The sequence below is a fragment of the Periplaneta americana genome, chromosome 14, assembly GCF_040183065.1.
Source record: "Periplaneta americana isolate PAMFEO1 chromosome 14, P.americana_PAMFEO1_priV1, whole genome shotgun sequence".
NCBI classification, from domain to species: domain Eukaryota; kingdom Metazoa; phylum Arthropoda; class Insecta; order Blattodea; family Blattidae; genus Periplaneta; species Periplaneta americana.
This window is the reverse complement of record NC_091130.1, coordinates 151,780,364-151,803,175: the sequence shown is the minus strand read 5'-3', so window position 1 is coordinate 151,803,175 and position 22,812 is coordinate 151,780,364. Positions and strand designations below refer to the sequence as shown.

Genomic DNA, 22,812 nt, shown 5'->3' with positions numbered 1-22,812 from the left:
CAGAAGAAAATGTATTCTGTGAGTGAACAGAGCGAAATGATTTGCATCATTTAATTGATGATGTGCTTCTGGACGTCATCCAACGAATGTGTTTTAACACGATGCTGCTCCAGCTCATTTCAGTCTGATAGTTCGTAATTTTTTTAATGATCGATTTTCCCAAAGATGTATTGGTCGAAGGGGATTCATTGCATGGCCTGCTCGATCGCCTGATTTGAATCCAATGGATTTCTTCGTCTGGGGACATTTAAAGTCCCTGGTTTATGAGACTCCTGTACTTAATGTTGATATTCTGAGAGCGTATCCAAACTGGATTTCACGAAATACGAAACACTCCAGGAATTTTCAACAGAGTACGCCAGAGCATGTAACGCAAGTTTAGGGGACACATCGAAGCAGGAGGAAGCCACTTCGAGCAATTTTTTTAACATTAAATGTTGTATTGTACACATCAGGAATCAAAATAACCAGTGCTCTAACATTAAATACCTTACTCAATGCCGATGATCAAGTCATCATTTCCAATTCAGAGGATAATTTACAAAGAGGATTATATACATTAAATAAAATATTAAAAGATTTTGGGATGGAAATTTCTGCACAAAAATCAAAATTAATAGCATTTTTAGGACAGCACCCAGTCAGAAGTAAGATAATACACAATAACCAACAAGTACAAAATTTTAATTATCTGGGTTGTGAAATATCTTATCAAAATGAAAAAGATGTGAACAAGAAAATTACCAAATTTACACAAATTCTAGGAATAATAAACAATACATTAAAAGATAAATTAGTACAAAAATCTACAAGAATAAAAATATATGATACACTAGCATTGCCCTCCCTTTTATACGGAAGCGAGATTTGGACATTAAAGAAAAAAGACATGAACAGAATCAAAGCAACGGAAATGAAATTTTTCAGGAGGACAGCAGGATATACTCTTTTAGACCGAAAAAGGAATGAAGAAATTTTAGAACAATTAGAAGTAGAGTCAGTAGAAGAAAAAATCAGCAGATACAAATTCAATTGGCTAGATCATGTAAGAAGAATGGAAAATTCAAGAATCCCAAAAATTATGATGCAGTATAAACCTAGAGGACATCGTCGACCAGGAAGACCTTTAAGAAGACTGCTAGATGGGGCGAAACAGGTCTACAGAGGCCTAATTCGTGAAGGATGATGATGATGATGATGATGATGATAATAAATTTTGTCTTGTAACTCTGAAATAAATTATTTTGAGACCAATGTTCATATGAATCCTTTGTAATATTTTTGTTTTACGAAAACACCCCCTAAATATTTGACACCAATTTAGATACACCCTGTATACTAAACTGTGATCCTACTTGAAAACAAAATAACTTGAATATGTCTGAACTGCAACTTGAATTCATGTTACTTGAAATCACGTGATCTGAGTGTGACCGAGGTTTACGTAAGAAACCAGATTCTGCGCACGTCCTCAGACCAGTGGAGCCTATCACGCATCGATTCGGTCCAGCCGGCACCCGCAGTTCTGGTCTCGTCGTGAGCTGACGCGGATAGAAATACGTATTTGAACATTACGTCTGTGTACGAGGTTACAGCATTCACAGGTACCAAATAAAAAGTTACGCAGTGGTTGCATGCAAAGTGTTGCGCTTGTACAGGAACATCATTTTATTTTTACTTCAATTTTTATTGTATCTGAGTTTTTTAATGTACTTCACTCCCACCCCTTCTACTAATGATGTTCAACCGACCTCCACACAGATCCAAGACCGCATATACAGTCATAGTAGTCTTACGGTCATAGTAAAATAATAATAATAATAATAATAATAATAATAATAATAATAATAATAATAATAATAATAATTTATTTTAGCTGGCAGAGTTAAGGCCGTAAGGCCTTCTCTTCCACTAAACCAGCAAAAAGTGTATATACATATGCATGAACTTACAAAGAATTCAACAATTTGATTTAGATGAGAGTTACATGTATACAAGAGTTATTTACGAATTAAACAACAAAATACTATGAACTATTAATTAAACACTGAAATAAACTGTGTAGCAGAATTAAACTAAAATACATAGAATGTTAATATATTTCAAATAATATTAGATAATAGAAAGAGATTATTATGAGACAGTTTTGAAAATACAGCACTATCAGGATGATGTCTAAGAAAAAAGTAACAATGTAGTCAGTAATATTTTAAATCAGTATGATTGGAGTGAAATGCTAATAAGGTTATCTTTTAAGCTGTTCTTAAAGGTGTTTGTTGTCTTGCAGCCCCTAATACTTTGTGACAAGGAATTCCATTGACGCGAGGTGGATATTGTAAAAGATGATGAATAACAAGCTGTTCTATGAAGAGGTATACTTAGCGTGCCACAGATAAGTGATCTGGTATTTATGTCGTGGTTAGAGTATAGATAAGAGAAACGAGACGAAAGGTAATTTGGTGTTAAGGTGTGCAGAATTCGAAAGAGTAAAGACAAAGAGTGTATGTAAAGTTCTGCGTTCTTTAAGTCGGAGCCACGAAAGACTTGCGAAGGACGGTGATATGTGATCATATCGTCGGATGTTGCACACGTATCTGACGCACATATTCTGAGCTCGCTGTAACTTGACTGACAGTTCAGAACTTAGGTCACTTAACAAAACGTCACAATAATCGAAGTGCGGCATTACTAGGGTTTGTACTAGGGTAAGTTTTAGTTGCTGGGGTAAGAAGTTTCTCAAGCGACTCAAACAGTGAATGGAGGAACAGATTTTTTTTATCGTTTCTTTAACTTGAAAATTCCAACTTAGATTATTATCAAAAAAGAAGCCAAGTTTTTTTACGACAGATGAATAAGGGATTAGTAAACAGTACGGTCCAAAAATATGTTCGCGTTTTCCAGTGACGAAAGAGCTTTCAATATTGAATCATTTTCGCACAGGTACTGTCATCATTTGCCTACGTCGTATCCAGGTTTCCCCGACCAGCTTTTATTCGCCAGCTAGTGGCTGGGCTGTCTTAGCTCTTTTCTGAGAACATTAATTTCTGTTAGGAATTGGACGTCTACGTAATATTATGCCCATACAACTGTTTAAAATAACTTCAATAAAAGGGCCTCGTTAAGTAATTAACTGTCACGTGATAACCTCCCTTTCTATGACCCTACGACAAAACCACTTGGACGGACAGTAGATAGCATGTATGAGTAAATTTTATCTTTTCGGATCGGACAAAAGTGAAGATTGAATTTACAGTATGTAAGGTACTCTTTTATAGAGTAGGTACAGAATTATTTCAACATGAGTTACTGGTACGAAGGAAGAAACTGGTAATTGGAATTACGTACAATAGTCTACAGTGCGATAATATGCACATTAGAACTGAAGCCTGTATCGAAATGAACGGCCACCATTTTAAAAAATGTTTTTATGCTCGACCATGCCGAAATGTAGTAATTATACACCTGGTAGCAGACCTTTAATGCATGTCATTAAAGTACACTTACTCATTAAAGGTCAGGTCTTTCAGCCAATGACGACTCAGGTTACAACTGTTCAGCCAATGACAGGTCAGCTTTCTACCGTTATAAAACCGCAAGTATCGATTATTCTCGGATATGCAATCGAAAGAGAATTAGCGAAAAGTCACGGAGGCTGGAAATCCAATACTGTCGCAGAAGGTTGTGTTCTGTTACTATAATAATTAGCGTTAATTGTAATTAAAATTCAAATAAATTCAATTTGTCATCTCGTTTTTCAATGTCTAATTTTATTTCAATGTTATCTCTGTAGGTTCTTATGGCCTAGCAAGGTCAATGTGGACATCTGTTCCTCGGAAAAAATCAATACTTTCGCGCCTGCGCACATCTCACAACATACGGGACATTGCTCCAGGTCAGATACAATAAAATTAATAATATCAAGTTAGAAATATGGTCGAGCATAAAAAGTCGTATGAAACTCGCCTATAATGATAATTAAGAAGCTCGTATGAAAATTATGAAACTCGCTTGCGCTCGTTTCATAAATATCCATACTCGATTCTTAATTACTATCATTATAGGCTCGTTGCATAATGTACTATTTTAGGGTTTATATCTATTTAATAATTTTTAGTGCATTTCACTTTGACTTTTTTTCCAGTCCCGACTGTTACTTAAGATACTACTTCTTCCGCAATGATGACATCAGACAAGGTGACATCTCTCGACCAGAGCCTGAACCTCCAGCCCAAGCTCACCACGCCAGTGATTTGTATTGTATTGTATTGAATTGTATTGTATTTATTATCATTCCATGGTATTCATACATTGCTTACAGCTAGAATATGGAACAAGTCAAAAAACTTAATACTATTATAAAATCTTAATTTATAGTCACAGTCTAGATGAAATATATACAGACGAGATTTACAATATAGTCTACTAGTACAACACAAAGTTTTAATATCAATTTCATTCAGTGTTACTGAATGTCAAGAATTCACCTACAGAATAGAAGGCGTGAGAAATTAGGGACTTCTTTAATTTGGCCCTAAATAATCTTATGTTTTGAGTTTCATTTTTTATATCGATAGGGAGGCTATTAAAAATGTTTACTACCATATAATAAAAATGAATAGGCTTGAGGACTTTACTAATATACGGTAGTATACTGGGTGTTCAGTTCAAAGTGTGTCATGGCTCGCTGTATGCCGTCATGTGGCTAGTCGATGAGCCTAGAGAATTCAATCTTCCTACACTTCCGCAGAGGTGTATTACTTATCTGCCAGAGAAGTTGCCTAGCAAGTACGGCGTTCATTCAGAAGAATACTTACCGATACGTACGGTAACGCCGGTAGTGGCAGGAATGTGAACTGTTTCGAAACATGTAATGAGGTGAGTTTTTTCTTACTGTCGGGATATGGGGAGAGGGTTAAGACGATTACTTACGTATTTGTTGACATTAACTTCGACGGTCAACATGGACACGGAGCATTTGATTTGTGTTGTGGAATTTTGCCGTACGCAACCGATGATAACAAATGCCCTGCGTACGACTTGGCCGCGAAAAACACAGTTCGAAATAGGTTATGGTAGCACACAGATCTTACAGACCGCCATCTGTTGCTACGACGTTCAAGTTATACCGTACACGTTCTCAAGTTCAGATTGAACGCCTTGATTAATAGGCAACTTCTCTGACATAAAAGCTGAAACTCGCTTCAAATCGCTGACTCATCAACAGTGACGTCATGACACACTTTGAAATGAACACCCAGTATTATACACACTACTTAAAGGGTGTAATTGATATCTTGTTATTTGAAGTGTTCTATCAGTGAGGAAGTGTGTTGTGTCAGTGAAGTGTGTAGTGTTAGTGAAGTCTATTGTGCAAGTGAAGTGTGTTGGGGTCAGTGAAGTGGCTGTGCAATGTATTTGAACAGTGAAATGTTTAGAAGTGCTAGTGAAATCAAGTAGAATCAGTGCATTGAGTGAGTTGACAGCGAAATAAGTGTAGTGCCGAAAGGTACTTGTGCAGGTATGAACCTGTCACACTCGTGGGTCTTAGTTCGAACTTAGGGTTAAGATACAAATTAGATTTACTTTAAATTTTTTTTTGTGACCATGCTTCATTTAATTTAGGATGCTACTTATTATTATTATTATTATTATTATTATTATTAATTATTAATTATTGTTTTTTTATTAGTTGTGTTTATTATCAATTGTCATTATTGAGTGTAATTAGTTACCACTGCCACCGGGTATATACCCATTTGCAGTGTGAATACATACATACATACATACATACATACATACATACATACATACATACATACATAATGCACTCCTTTTTGATAGCACGATAGACTTGCCGATGGAGTATGAAAGTCATTTCTTGACATGTATTTATGCTATGAACTGTTGAATTAGTTACAAAGTTTTCACGATTACATATGAGGAAGATTTTTAATGAAAAGATATACTGACAAGCCATGGGCATTATTTGCAGTTTTTTTAAAATAGTCCTACACGATTTCCTAGATTTGGAACCTCCTATTATTCTAATTAATCTTTTTTGTAATAGATATATACTGTTACTATCTGTGGAATTTCCCCAGAATATTATTCCAAAACTCATTACCGAGTGGAAGTATGCAAAGTATATTGTTTTTAAGGTATTGATATTTACTATCTTTTGCATAGATCTAATAGCAAAACAAGCTGATTTAGTTTGGGGGTAATTTCTTTACTATGATTTTTCCAATTTAACACATTATCGACTTTTAAGCCAAAAAATTTGGTTGTTGTTGTTTCTAATAGGGATCTATTGTTAATTATTGCGCTAGAAATTTGCGATGTTGAATTTGGACAGGATTTAAATTGAATTATGTTAGTTTTGTTACAATTTAATACCAATTATTGAATATAAGTACTTTCCCAAAGGTAGCTTCCATTTGAAAATAAAAATCGTAAATAGTGATAACGCAAATGTTTATTTTTATTTTATTTGTTTAGTATGCTGTGTCTGTTGGCAACCCTTACTGAAGGGCAGCTACCCTTGTGGGATTTACATATTGACTGAGAACCAGTCACATAATTTGAAGAGAATTTCCTCTGTTGAAGATTGGAATGTGTTGGAGTTATTGGCTGTAATTACTATACTTGTGTCATCTGCAAATAATATGGGATGACCTACAGCTTTTATTAGGGGGACAAGATCATTTATAAACACTAGGAAAAGTAGGGGACCTAATATTGATCCTTGAGGAATTCAATTATTAAGGGAACTGGGTAGTGATACTGTGCGATTAAAAAAATTTCAATACAAAAGTTTAGTTGAATGTTTCTAGGCTTCCAGTGCTCAGAAAGGAATAAAAATTTTCAGGCTTATGCAACCAATCATTCTGAATTCAGTGGTATAAAAGACAACTAATTGGTTTCGTATCCAAGTGCAAAAGAAAGGCCGTAACTGATAACCTGTTTTTCAACTTTGCTAGGTGTACCTCATTCTTCAGGTGCACATTACTTGCTACTATCTTCACTCATATATACCTTGTATTTTTTTAAGTTAGCCACTATTGTGTATTGTAAATTCCAAAGCAAAATTTAGTTAAATATTTCACCCCTAGTGAAACAGAAAAAAAATATTGAATTTTGTTTAAAATTTTTTACAATTTTTTCAATGCATATATAGTTTTTTTCTCGTGTTATGTGTGTGACATTCTTAAACCCTTAGGTCTACTATGTAGAACACAGGCTGCAGAAAACACTGTAAAAATTTCATGTAAATTGATTCAGTAATTTCAGAGAAATATGCACTTAAGTTTGAAAATGTCAACTTATGGAAAACTGTATAAAAAAAAAGAATGTATGAATTACATGCACCGCCAAATTTAAAGAGGTCATTTAAAAGGCTTATCTGCAGAAATACCCTCCACAATATTTATATTGTTTTTAAAGACCAGTTTTGTAATTTATTTTAAAACACGAAATAAAAATCGAATTTTTGACCCCTAATCACTACCTGGTTCCCTTAATAGTTTCCCATGTCGATGCAGATTTCATAGTTGTATTGATTTCAACTTTCTCTTTCCCATTTATGAGATATGAGTGAAACCATTGGTGTGCAACACCTTTAATTCCATAAGTGACCAGTGTTGTAGAATTTTATGAGGAGTGTTTTAAAGTTGAATGTAAGGTTTTACATTATAATTTAACCACAACATTATAAATGTTACCAAACTATTGATATATTTTTATATAAAATGTATAATAAATATAATATTAAAATGCATGTCAAACATATATATCAGCTCTTGAATTAACTTTTAGGCTACATTTCTTTACTAACGCATATACATCTATTACATGTGTGTTTGGGGTATTTCATGTGAAATCGGACAAAGAAAAATCCTTACAAATGTGTAATGCCTCGAAAATAAAATTAATTTTAAGGCCTATAGAGGGATAGAAGATAATATACTAAAAAATACTGGCATATTCAGCTAAAAAAATTAATGCAAAACCACCTTTTCTATATTCAACATTAAAACCTGAAACCAACTCTGATTCACCCTCAGCAAAATCAGGGTCGTGCTCCAATTCATGTTAGTAAGATTACAATATTTGTTATTAATCAAAATATAATCTGATTAATAGGATAAAATTGTGATGTCTGTTCTCATTGAAGTGCATAAGTTTACTTGTTTTAATACGTTAAATTTCTCGTATTTCCGTATAAATCACAAGTTTCAAAGAGCACAAACTTGAAACAAGGTGTGACAGACATTGCAACAAAAGTTCATATTGTAGCCGAAACTACGAGTTTGATAATTATTAAAGGATTATATTTTATATTAGTTTTTAACGGGGGCATAAGTAGATATATCGATACTTGATAGACGTTCCGAACGAGCATTTATATTTTCAGTTTTTTACGTAGTTTACCTTTTTAATTAGTTTTCTGTAGTTAGTCTATATTTATTTAAAATTATATTTGAAAAATTTTATAATAAATAACTTAATTCAGGAGAACAGAACTCAAGCTTCGTGACTGTATATACTAGACTGTGATAAAGCGGCAAAACATTGTCAATTTACTAACTACAGGGTGATCCGTTTGAATATGGATAAAATAAAAACACCGTAAAACATTTACTACCGAACTTTGTTTGTTGAAGCTTTGTGAATACAACACTGAAAGATGGGAGATTCCTCAGAGCTCAACATGACCCCCATTGCGCACCCTGCACAACTCATAACGGTGATGCAATTCAGTCCATGTCCGTTGTAACATAAGAGGGGTGATTTGTTGAAAAGCTTGAGTAATTTTTACTCTTAGATCATCAATGTTCCTCAGTTTCTGTGAATAGACAATGTCTTTAACAAGAAGAAGTCAGGAGGGGCTAGATCTGGGGAGTTTGGGGGCCAAGCCAAGAGATAGCTGCTTCTCGTACTGGGTCTCGCCTCCGACCACCTGCATGTTTTTTTTTAACACAGAACCTGTTTCTACAAATGTTCGATACCACAACATTATGGAATCGTATTTAGGTACATTACACACACTATACTCACGTCGAAATTCTCTTTGAACTCTTTTAACACTCTCAAATTTAGCATACCAAAGAACACATTGTGCCCGCTGTTGATTTGTAGTAATCATTTTAATCATCTACGATTTCATTTGTCCTTTCAGATTAAGAATTATTGATTGTGATATATGAAAACTCCCATCTTTTTAATCATAATATAAGCAGCAAAAAATTTTTCCTACTATCATAATAGCTTTATAATAATAAATTAATATTATCCATACCCAAACGGATCAGACTGTACATATAGGTTTGTTGATTGGAATAGAGTATTGCGAAAGTACGTCGTTATTATATTACTAAATTAATTATTTTTGGTACACATAACATTTCTTTATGTATTTATTTATTTACCCTTATAGTTACTTACTTACTTACTTACTTACTTACTTACTTACTGGCTTTAAGGAACCCGGAGGTTCATTGCCGCCATCATATAAGCCCGCCATCGGTCCCTATTCTGAGCAAGATTAATCCATTCTCTATCATCATATCCCACCTCCCTCAAATCCACTTTAATATTATCTTCCCATCTACGTCTCGGCCTTTTTCCCTCCGGCCTCCCAACTAACACTCTATATGCATTTCTGGATTCGCCCATACGTGCTACATGCCCTGCACATCTCAAACGTCTGGATTTAATGTTCCTAATTATGTCAGGTGAAGAATACAATGCGTGCAGTTCTGTGTTGTATAACTTTCTCCATTCTCCTGTAACTTCATTCCTCTTAGCCCCAAATATTTCCTTAAGCACCTTATTCTCAAACACCCTTAACCTAAGTTCCTCTCTCAAAGTGAGAGTCTAAGTTTCACAACCATAAAGAACAACCTTATTCTTCTATGAATAAAGAATCTTGTTCCTAATTGGTGATTATCATTTCCTTCCCCATAATACAACAAATAATCTCCTATTTGTATTATGCCATTCCCATATAACCTAACCTCCTGTACTCCCACAAAGTCTATTCTATATGTAGCTAGTTCTTTTGCTACTAATGTTACCCCTCCTGTTCTATATAGACTTGTAACATTCCAAGTACCAAATCTCAAAACCTTATTCCTTTGCTGTGATCGTGCCAAAGAATCAGTCCCATTCCGAGGCTTATTTGAAGGATTCGTAACAAGCTGTTTTTTACGGTGATGGGTTGTTAGCCCTTCGCCCAACCCCCAAGCTGGATGACCACCCCTCATCAGCTGTCCGCTACTGCTTATTCAATATATTCACAGCTACCCTCCATATCTGGAGGCCGTCTCCTCGAATTTACCCTTATACCATCAATAAAAAAACACGTATGCCTTTTTTTAAAGTTATTTTAAATGGCGAAGTCTTTGTATATAAGTACTTACGCGGTATTCTGAAACTCAAAATAGCATTTCGGATTCCGTAATAAATTACGTACATCAATACCCTGAATCTTGATTATATCCACTTACTCCTGTATAAATTAATGTCGAAAATTTACAGTGACAACGAAACCAAAGAACTATAATACCAAGCTGTGATCAAACCTCGTGTTGTGTCATAGCATTGCCAAACGTACGCATTCGTCACGTTCAGCCATCATGGCGCGCGATGTGAGTTTCAAAACATCCTCCTTTGCCTTTGTCCGAGACTTCCTTATCTGGACAAAGATGCATTCACTATCGAGGTACGTCATGACTTTAATTCTATAGCTTTATATTTCCGTTGTTTCGCATGAGACAATCGTCTATAAATATATTTTATTATTTTAATGGCATTCAAATATTCCAATGTTAATGTCTCTTTTAACGAGAAACGTTTTTCTGCGTACCAATCGACAAAAATTGTAACAAAAATTACAGCATTGCCGTAATGGGAGTTATGTCGAAGCTAATCGTAATTCATTTGTTACTTAAACAAGTTCATTTGTTCATCCATGGCCCACGTTATGCTTCTGTTACAGAACTGATCTTATTATGTTGACGAATCCACCCTCATTTGTTTCTATATTTTAAGAGGTTATGTGCATCGCATCATTTTCTGAAAGAAACCAACAAGTCATCCGGGACTGTAGCCTCTTTATACAGGTAATTCCAACAATAGAAATGACGTATTAATGTAAAAATCGGTTAATGCATTCTCATGTTCTTTATTTTAGTGATTTATAGCATTACACAATGAGGCCCATATTAAAAAAGTTACTGTAAATCATCTGTGATTTCGGTATTAGATGGACTTGGAAAAGATTTACTTTAAACTTTTTTTTAACATGCAAAAGCTCAAAAATAATTATATGAAAATTCATTTTAACTCAATCACAAGCTATTATTCATATACAAATGGGAAATATAGCTAAAGATGAAATAGTTAATTTAACATAAATTAAATTTTAAAGTACTTAATAATTGTGTTATTAATTTCAAAGTGATTCCAATTCTCTGTAATGACATATTATTTATTACAATTTCAAACAACTGATTGGCGTCATACGGATTTGTGAATCGTTTCGACTATCACTTAATTTAGACCTATATGCTATAGCTATTTTATTAAACAAAATCATTGCAGTTGCTAAACAAAACTAACAATAAAAACTATGCCAATAAGAACACAGCACACCTAGTTCTTTATAAGTATAAAAATCAAGACCGGAAATTCAATCGATTGAAATTTTACCAACCAGTCTTTCCTGAAATCTCCTACTTAAAAAATATCGTCAACATTCATGGAAACAACTACTTGGAAGGGTACGAAACAGAATTTTTATGTTAGTTACTGAAAAGTCATATCAAATTAAAATATAATACTGTATAAACGACATTTTTAATTCAAAAAGTGTGAAATATTCGGAGTGGGGGGACATTTTGGGAGGGGAGTGGAGGAATTTCCCTCCTCCCGGGTTACCCCCTGAAAGATTCCGATAGATCCTAAGCGACAACAGATAAAGTAAAGATGTAACAGCAATTTCGCACGGAATTGGGACGTCTGTGGAAAATAAATGTATATTAAAAGCAATTATACTATATATTTTTTTAAACGAAAGAGTATGGTACTTTTTATAGTATACAGCTATTTGTCAGAGGTTGGTACGACTGAACAACGTGAGTATTGTGGCGCAACCTTGAAGTTCGCAGCAGCTAACGTTCACGAAGAGGTCAGTGTTGTTTCCGATGCGAAGTATAGCTGGTGTGTACGCATTATGAAGTGGGATTTGCGTCATTATTTAAAAGTGCTACAAATGAGCATTGCATAAGGTATGTTGAATTAATCATGGTTATTATTGTATTATTATTTTCGAGGTTATAATAATAATAATAATAATAATAATAATAATAATAATAATAATAATAATAATAATAATAATAATAATAATAACAATAATAATAATCCTTCTTTCGACCTGGTCTGTCCACAATTCCAACGTTTTAATAGTCTTTCCAAATTTCTCTTCTCTTCAGGTCTATATTGTAATGTCATTTTCGGAAATTTTTGCCTCTTCCATTCTTTCGATATATTCTTTTCAATTTTGTTTATATTGGTTTATTCGTTCAATTATTGGGAATAAAGTCCATAAGTATTTTTTCATTTCTAATTTGTTCATTAGACATTGTCTAATTTGGTACAGACTTTGATATAGGTAGGTAGGTAGGTAGGTAGGTAGATATATACATAGATAGATAGATAGATAGATAGATAGATAGATAGATAGATAGATAGATAGATAGATAGATAGATAGATAGATAGATAGATAGATAGATAGATAGATAGATAGATAGATAAGTACAGTAGATAAATAAATAAATAGATAAATAAATAGATAAATAAATAAATAAATAAATAAATAAATAAATAAATAAAGTAGATAAATAAATAAATAAGTAAATAAATAAATAAGTAGATAAATAAATAAATAAGTAGATAAATAAATAAATAGATAGATAAATAAATAAATAAATAAGTGGATAAATAATTAAATAAATAAGTAGCTAAATAAATAAGTAGATAAATAATAAATAAACAAATAAGTAGCTAAACAAATAAGTAGCTAAATAAATAAATAAACAAATAAGTAGCTAAATAAATAAGTAGATAAATAAATAAATAAATAAATAAGTGGATAAATAAATAAATAAACAAATCAGAAGCTAAATAAATAAGTAGATAAATAAATAAATAAATACATAAATAAATAAGTAGATAAATAAATAAATAAGTAAATAAATATATAAATAAATAAATAAGTAGATAACTATATAAATAAATAAATAAATGTTTGAATACGTACTTCGGTACATCACAATAATAAAAATATGTAATTAAGTAAATAAGGAAATAAATAAATACTTAGGTAAGTAAATAAACATGTTAAAATATATAATTAAGTAAATAAGTGAATAAATTACGTAAAGACATAGATAAATAAATACAAAATATATATAAATAACAAAATTGAGAACAAAACATAATTTATGTAACACCAACACAGCGGGTCCCCTAGATATCAATCTAGTAAATAAATAAATACTTAATACGAAAATTCAGAACAAAATATAATTTACCTAACATTTGCTGCAGATTTTTGCCTCTCGGGTTATTTAAAAGGTCGAGCTTTTTTTTTAACTAACACTACGAACTAAAATATGCAATTTTGTAACAAATTAAAGATATGCCACCAGTTCTATTAACATAGAAGAAAGATTGTTGCTTGTTGAAAAACAAAATTGCGGACATATTCAACATTTAAACCACACAACTTTATGAGTTTGTGTGTTCTTGGTTTAGGTGTATCCTAATTCTAAAAAAAAAGGGTTATGGTGACGTCAAAATATAATTTATTTTTATAACCCTATACTTTAAATACTGATATCCACTTTTATACACGTTGAACAAGATGGAAGAAACATAACTGATTGCCCCAGAAAATACAACTCTGTGAATATTAATTATTGCTATCTCGAATTCGCTGAAAATTACAGCACGGATTTGTATACAAAATGCATATTGCTTTCAAACTAATTTAGCATATGGAAACGTGATTTTCTTTGATTATCATGACAATAGTAAACACTTGTACATACTTGTTAATGTATACAATTGCGTATTTTAAGATTTAAATACTTTTTTTTTTATAAGATTACAAGATTTTTATTGCAAGCAAAAATTACATACAATAACAAAGATTTTACAATACTATTGTAATACTCGTATATGATTATTCTTCAAAATTCGAAATTGATTACAAATCTCATAGTCAAATAGTCTACATATTACAATTTATTGTATAAAAGCAAGATGCTTGAGGTCGGGTGTGACCAATAATGAAAACTGGATAGAAGAAAAAATAATAATAAAATAATATATAATAATAATAATAATAATAATCTGATTAAAACTATTAAATGTAATTACACATAAAGTTTAAAAAGAATAAGAAAAAAAAAACAAACAAACAAAACGGTACCATAGCTTATACATAAACATACTAAGTTAAGAGTGACAGAAAAAAATAAAGAATAAGAATTTACATGATTATAATTTTAGAAACAGTTCAAGCACTTGTTTTTTGACTAATGTATTGTTTAATAATTTCAGTTTAAGATTCCTCTTTATAAAATCATTATATAATCTTGGACCGTAGTTAGAACTGTGCCTTAGACTTGCTTTAGTCTTACATTTTGCTTCAATGAGGGGGAGCGAAATATTGTATCTTCTTGTGTTGTGGCATTGCATGCATATTTTCCCATTTCAATATAAAGATTGCATATTTTAGACATATTTTGTTGAATATTTTTTTGTTGTAGTAAAAAAAATGTCGTATTCAGCAATTCTCTAGAGTTTAAATAATGAATGTTTCATGCCGTATATGAACCACGTATCAGTTCTCGATCTTCTTTTCTTCTCTCGGTCGGGTTGCGTCATGAGTCCTTTCACACTATCACACTCCTGGACATCCGAATGTGGTGCAGGTTTACTTTCGGAATCTTTTACCGTGAAAGGACTTATCTTGCCACATTTGCAGTTTTTCTTGAAAAAGATAAATGCGGTAGCTTCCAATTCCTTTCCGCACACCACTCTCTCTTTCGCATCTTAAAAGATCCCAGGGGATACTAACATGGAGGTGAGGAGAGTGGATTTGACTACTTTTTATCCTCAGAACTTCATCAACATTTACCGCAAGGGTTAAATATCAGTTGTACCAGGGTTTTTGACTCGATCAGAGACCGAAAAATCTCAATAATTATTCTTTCCTCCAAGTTCTTATTATGCACGAAAATATATTGATAACTCATTCATTAATAGTGTTGTACCCAAGTACAGATCTTTCACTGCAAATCCAACATTCTGCAGTCTTTCCTATTTTCTACCTTCCTCTTAGTCTCCGCATATGATCCATATATCTTAATGTCGTCTATCATCTGATATCTTCTTCTGTCCCGAACTTTTTTTGCCGTTCACCATTCCTTCCAGTGCATCCTTCAGAAGTCAGTTTCTTTTCAACCAGTGACCCAGCCAATTCCTTTTCTCTTTCTGATCTATTTCAGTATAATCCTTTCTTCACCTACTTTTTGCAACACAGTTTCATTTCTTATTCTGTCTGTCCATTTCACACGCTTCATCCTCCTCTATATTCACTTCGTTGTAATGTCAATGTTTCTGCTCCATACAATACCACAGTCCACAGAAAGCACTTCACTAGCCTCTTCTTTAGTTGTTTTTCCAGAGATCCGCAGATGACGTTCCTTTTCTATTAAAAGCTTCCTTTGCCATTGATATTCTCCTTTTGATTTCCTGGCAGCAGCTCATGTTACTGGTAATAGTACATCCCAAGGTAGTTGAAACTGTCTACTTGCTCTACCACCTCATTTAGACTTCACTGTATTGGGAATATGTATGTATTCATTTACACTGCAAATGGGCAAGCACCCGATGGAAGTAGTATTCACAATATAAACAATACGCAATAAAATTACAATACACAATACAATTATATACACAATACAATAAAATTTAACATAATAATTACAATTAATAATAAAACATAAAATAACCTAATTTTACAATACAACCTACATATGTATAGGCCCTACATAAGTTTCAATAGTCTTTCACTTTACTCTCATCTCACTCACTGTAGTGGCACTATGACGCATTTCACTGACACTTTAGGACACATTTCACTGACACTATAGAACACATTTCACTGACACTATAAAACACATTTCATTGACGCTATAAATTATCACTGATCGGAACTATTCACTGCATTGTAAAACCATAACTTCACTGAATCACCTCGCTTCACTGATACAACAGTTCAAATAAGACAAATAATTACACCCTTATGCATACTTATAAACATAACTACATTTAAGCTAAACATTTCTAGTCTAAGGCCCTCTTACACGCTATTTTTAAATAATTTACAATTCAAACCAAGGGAGTAACTCGTGAGGCTAAATAAATACATGTCACCTTAAAAAATTAGATGTTATATGTCACCTTAATTTTAATTTGCACTTTATACACAACTTTCTAAGTTATTCTTGAATCTCCTTAAGGAAGGACAGCCCTCAAAGACCGCTGCAGGTAGGTCATTCCAATCATTTATAAAGATCATTCCAATCATTTATAAAGGTCAATCCAATCAATTATAAAGGTCATTCCAATCATTTATAAAGGTCATTCCAATCATTTATAAGGTCATTCCAATCATTCATAAAGGTCATTCCAATCATTTATAAGGTCATTCCAATCATTTATAAGGTCATTCCAATCATTTATAAAGGTCATTCCAACCATTTATAAGGTCATTCCAATCATTTATAAAGGTCATTCCAATCATTTATAAAGGTCATTCCAATCATTTATAAGGCCATTCCAATCATTTATAAAGGTCATTCCAATCATTTATAAGGTCATTCCAATCATTTATAAAGATCATTCCAATCATTTATAAAGGTCATTCCAGTCATTTATAAAGGTCATTCCAATCATTTATAAGGTCATTCCAATCATTTATAAAGATCATTCCAATCATTTATATTGATAAATTCATCCGAATTCCGCGTGCTCAAGTTAATATTTCTCTATTGAGTTTGTACATTTTTTGTGCACTGAAAGCCAAGAAATCGATTGCTATGAAGAATTATTTGTAATGTTTGTTTTACGAATGTCATTGCAGATAAAAAATCCACTAACTGGTACCCAAGATGCCTCTACAGGTTGAGCCTGACAGCTTGTTCCTTCTGTCCCTGCAGAAAACTGTAAAACATCTCACGGACACAGTTGCTGAACTGTGTAAAGAGGCAAAACTTGAAAATCACAAAAAGGTTTCCATAATTCGTCACAAGCAGAAGGGAATTAGACGCAAAAATATACCTACTACTGTAGCCAACGCGATAGCGTATAAATATCTTCAAGAAGTGGACTACAGAACAGATTTAGATGAGTTCACAGACGTCCTGGAAGATATAGTCCACATTTTTCTGCCATCAGGAATTTCAGAACTACGTATTGATTGGCACTGGTATCACATTGGCGAGATTCTTCTGAAGGGAAATACATGCTTACGGGGAATAAATATATTACAAGTCTTAAGAAGATCTTTTGCTTATAGGTCTAGAGCAGAATGTATGTTTCAATATACCCCTAATGTCAACAAACAACTTTTTAACAACATTTCAGACTTATGCGAACTAATTCTACATGATATTTGCTCTGATCGAATTCTTTCAATTGTCTGTAAGAGGTGTAGAAGCCTTCAGACTCTGGATGTAACTGGCTCTGGGTTCGTAACGGACGCAGTTGTCGAGCCAGTAATCGAACTTGAAAATCTAAATAAGCTGTTAATAAAAAACACGTCTATCACAATTAAAGGTACAAAGTCCATTCTGCGGGGATTGCTAGCTTGCAAGAAGTATAAATTGAACTCCTTCGGTTGTTCGGAACTAACGCAGGATATATTACTCATGTTGGCTCAATTTCCAAATCTGAGAAGTTTATCTACGAACTGTGATTTCGTTGAAGACAAAAGTTCATCGCTATCGTCAAATTTCTTCCATGATTTGATAAGTCTGAACTCAGATTCTCATGAAGAAACTACTTCAAATAGGACGTTGTTACAAAGCTTACAAACATTAGAAATATATCGAAGAAGCCGGTTTTCACGTTTCGGTCCTGAGTTACATGTTAAATACTTTGGAGGTTTTCTACTGAGTTTGGTGCTGGAGGCGAAGAAAATGGATATTAGCCATCTCGCCAGAAGTTGTCCTGTTCTATTGAGCCTTTCTTTGAGAACAGATCAACTAACCAAAGAATTCGATCCAACAGTGACGCAGTTTCCATCACTTCGAAGCCTGAACTTAGTAATATCGGGGTGTTCGCCTACTGCGTTACTGTCAATGTGTAATAACTTGACATTTCTTAAGTTGACCGCAAACCTCAGGGAGTACACAGATATTCAAGGTGCACTATTTCAGTCAAATTCGTTGAAGAATTTGGAGGTTTTGTTTATTGCAAGTACTGTCGAAGACATTCTCGTGCCAGTGGTGAGGAATTTCGAATGGCATTGCACGAAACTGCGAATCATCAAAGTGTTCGGAAGTAATTTTCTGTACCTTACAGAGACGTTTCTCTCGTTTCACGGTGTCAAAGTGTCTTCTGAGCTGTGTTCGAATTATTGTGATGAACTCTTTAGAACCAGATGGAGAAGCATAGAAGTAGGAAGAAATAGGTCTAGAAATTCGTAAGTAGTTATTGGTAATATTTTCATAATTTATTTTTCTATGAATCAACTGTGAACTACTCCAGATATAAATGTTATTTAGGGTAAGTGAAGGTATTAACGCCAACAATTAAAAAAAGTGGGTTACAACTGACCAGAAATACTGACAATAATATTGGTCTTTTAGATCAGGAATGTCAATTGATGCCTACAGGAGCAAGCGCGCGTTAGAGCCCAGGAGAGCCTGAGAGCTTTACAGCGGAAAGGAAAGAGACAGACGAAAGAGCTGGTATATGCCGCTTGGTCGAGCTATTTTCAGGGATGGCCAGCACTGATTCAATAGATAAAGGGAAGATAACTTATTAAAACTGTATCCGTGTTAATTTTTATATTTTCCTGAGAAGTATAAGTGCATTATAAGAATGTAAGGTTTAATTTTAATGCTCATTTTTCACAAGTTTGAATTTTTATTCAAAAGAAATATTTTCTCAACTTTTTCTATAGAAAAGTGAAATTTTCAGGTATAGGCCTATTTATTTAGTAGCCTTACAGAATGTTTTCGTAAATCTAATATACCGTATATACGTATTACTGAAGATAGTGTATTGAAAATTTTGAAAATATTCGCATGGAAATTGTTCGTAAGGAAATGAATTAACAAAACAACTACTGTTACATCATAAGCAAAAGATACGTGCCAATGTGTTGTAAAAATGTCAGCTCTATACCTTCAGCAGATTTCGAGAAAATAATTTAATATTCTGATGATAGGAAGTTGCTCACAAATATCAACTTAAAAGCATAATGCGATAAGAGTTTTGTTATGTAATATTAGTTACACTTAAAACAGTTACAGTATCTAGGTAACTTTGCTTTGTACTGTAATATTGTTTTGATTAGTTTATTGATTATTTCTGTAAGGCTAAAGATACCATCAATATAAATTCCAACTTATCATGTCATACTCAATCTCTTTCTTTGGATTATCACTTTCTTTATGAATGATGTATTTCATCCACTTAATACAGTATAATATTCTACTACTATGGAATTTTAGTGAATATTCCTTCTTAACTCTCTATTATGTTATTAAGATTTAAAACACAACTGCAATATTAAGAAATCAGTGTTAGTACTTTTGTTTTACAGAAAATATAGATAATATTAAACAGAAAGAAGCCATATAAAAATAACGACATAAAATTTCACGTTCCGTCTGAAGTTTGTGCACCACTGTTTTCTTAATCCAACAGGTTGCTTATTCATATACACAACCCTTCCTCTTTCCATACTTAGCGCTTGCTGCCCGCGCACGACGTCAAGGTCAGAAAAATACACTTGCTTTGACATCACTGTTTTAGATCTTGATCATTTCTAACCTTTCCTATGAAATATACGTTCCAAAAGTTGTAATTGTGACAAGGTTTTACAACAATACAAGTAAATAAAAGTATGAAGCATACTGATGCTATTACCTGCAGTGAAGGTATTAACGCCACTTATTTTTTAGAACAAGAAAACACGTTTATAAGCAAAAATGATAAACGTAAGATTATGTTATAGAATTAAACAACTATAAACAACTTTACACTCTACGTTTATTTGAAATTCAAGGATAGATAAATTTGAAAAGAGTTCGTAAATGCTAATGTTCTAGGTTATATTAAGAATAGTAGATTGTATTTAATGATGAGTTTCTTTGCAGTCTCTACCAACCCTTGCGTACTCATCCCTTCTGTGGCACGCGTTGTACAATTTTTTAACATGGAGTATTTTGAAGTTGAAGGTAAGAAATTATATCATACATTAAGGACATTTTTAATGGAAAGTATTCAATAAAACTAGTATTACTATTCATTTGAAGCACATATCCTCATAAGTTAAGTTCTAGGTTTTTTTTTTTTTTTTTTTTTTTTTTTAAGCTAAAGATGTACTTTTCTGCAAGGATCTTAACACTCAATTTGGATTCAGTTCTTTCTCAACTATTCATATTTTAATGTTTCATTATATCCCGAACTAAATGTTCAACTTGTGATTGTTATTTGTTCTGATTTTAATATTCAGTGCTCGTCTTCGGGCCATATTTGGGCATGTTTATAAAGAAAAAGAATTATTCTTGACGCCACGTATGTGGTGCCAAACATGTACAAGATATTTGCTGCTTGTTTATGCAGACGCGAAAACCTTGATAGGATGGAAATTCTGATAAAATTCTTATCACTTTTATGATAAAATGTATATTTCATATCCATATTACACTGGACATGAATTACACTTCTCCGTCGATGTAGTAGAAAGCCAATGTTTACCTACTTAGATATAACACGCGGAGCAATTCCTCTGCAATCGGCAAGCATCATGTTTAGGTAGAGCATGAACGTCAAGGAATATTATGGACAGTAAAAAGTCGATTATATGGGAGTGGGTAGGCCTATTTGAGATTTGTTAATCCTTTATAAAAAGCGAATCTGATACAACGTTAATACAAATTAATTTTATTTTATAAAATATATCCACCTATAGAATATATTAAATAAATAAATAAGTAAAAATATGTAATTAAGTAAATAAGTAAATAAATAAATAAGCAAGTAAGAAAATAAACAGGTTAAAAATATATATAATTAAGTAAATAAATGAATAACTTACGTAAAACAAATAAATAAATAAATTAATTAATCAAATAAATAAATAAATAAGCAAGTAAGAAAATAAACAAGTTAAAATATATATAATTAAGTAAATAAGTGAATAACTTACGTAAAACAAATAAATAAATTAATTAATTAATCAAATAAATAAATAAATAAATATGCAAGTAAGAAAATAAACAAGTTAAAATATATAATTAAGTAAATAAGTAAATAAATTATGTAAATATGCAAGTAAGAAAATAAACAAGTTAAAAATGTATAATTAAGGAAATAAGTGAATAAATTACGTAAAACATAAATAAATAATAAACAAATAAATAAATAAATAAATTAATTAATTAATATGCAAGTAAGAAAATACGCAAGTTAGAAATATATGATAAAGTAAATAAGTGAATAAATTACGTAAAACATAAACAAATAAATAAATAAATAAATATGCAAGTAAGAAAATAAACAAGATAAAAATATATAATTAAGTGAATAAGTGAATAATTGACGTAAAACATAAATAAATAAATAAATATGCAAGTAAGAAAATAAAAAAATTAAAAATATATAATTAATTAAATAAGAGAATAAATTACGTAAACATAAATAAATAAATATGCAAGTAAGAAAATAAACAAGTTTAAAATATATAATTTAATAAATAAGTGAATAAATTACATAAAACATAAATAAATGAATAAATAAATAAATAAATAAATAAATAAATAAATAAATAAATAAGGAACAACAAATTAAATAAATACTACCTTAAACTCTCCAGCAATATATTTAATATTCACACCGTTTTCAAGGCGTTGAATAATATTTACTTCGTCAGAAATACTCAGACGTGAACGTGTTTGTGACATTATGCCTTACCGGTATGCGGGGGCTTGGATTCTCGTCACAACAGACCACAGTGTACTGTTTTGTGTTAGATTTAGTTTATATCAACCATGTTTCTAATTTAGCTTTTTCGTTACAGGACCATGTACAGCAGAAAATATGACCACTACTCTTTCAGATGAAAGAGAACAGTTTTCTTACAGTGTGTGTACAAACTGGATGTACTTACGACTGTATTATTATTTTTTCGATATAATGGAACTAATGATTATTTGATATTTGTAATTAATTGAATTATTTTTAAGTTTTAATATTAATTGCTTACTTATTTTACTTATGGCCTATTTTTTTTAAAGATAGGTATGAGCTATTCCATCTCAAATCGACCGAAATATAGAGAAAATTGACCTTACAATTTCTAAATACAATGAAACGTTTTCTGTCCGTTGACAACTGTGATACAATGCTTTGTGCAAAGGTTGAGGCATCAGAACTTCATAGTGTTTAAATTAAAAATATTTAAATTTATCGTAGTTTCATAAAATTAGGAACTTTAAACT

The 22,812-nt window shown here is 32.0% G+C and overlaps 1 protein-coding gene across 3 annotated transcripts; it reads left to right on the top strand.

Moving 5' to 3' along the window:
• Positions 1-1,419: 1,419 nt before the first annotated feature.
• LOC138713860 (uncharacterized) lies at positions 1,420-22,585 on the top strand. 3 transcript variants are annotated; one of them, XM_069846322.1, is made up of 7 exons: positions 1,501-1,604; positions 2,288-2,372; positions 3,791-3,892; positions 4,142-12,290; positions 17,220-18,782; positions 20,467-20,547; positions 22,392-22,585. In XM_069846322.1, exons 5-6 carry the CDS (start codon positions 17,248-17,250, stop codon positions 20,522-20,524), a joined length of 1,593 nt encoding a protein of 530 aa, XP_069702423.1. In that variant the 5' UTR covers positions 1,501-1,604; positions 2,288-2,372; positions 3,791-3,892; positions 4,142-12,290; positions 17,220-17,247; the 3' UTR covers positions 20,525-20,547; positions 22,392-22,585. The 3 variants fall into 3 exon arrangements, 2 of the variants coding, with proteins under 2 accessions (XP_069702423.1, XP_069702424.1); XR_011335999.1 differs by lacking the exon at positions 17,220-18,782 and having other exon boundaries at positions 1,420-1,604; XM_069846323.1 differs by lacking the exons at positions 2,288-2,372; positions 3,791-3,892; positions 4,142-12,290 and having other exon boundaries at positions 1,502-1,604.
• The last annotated feature ends 227 nt before the right edge of the window (positions 22,586-22,812 follow it).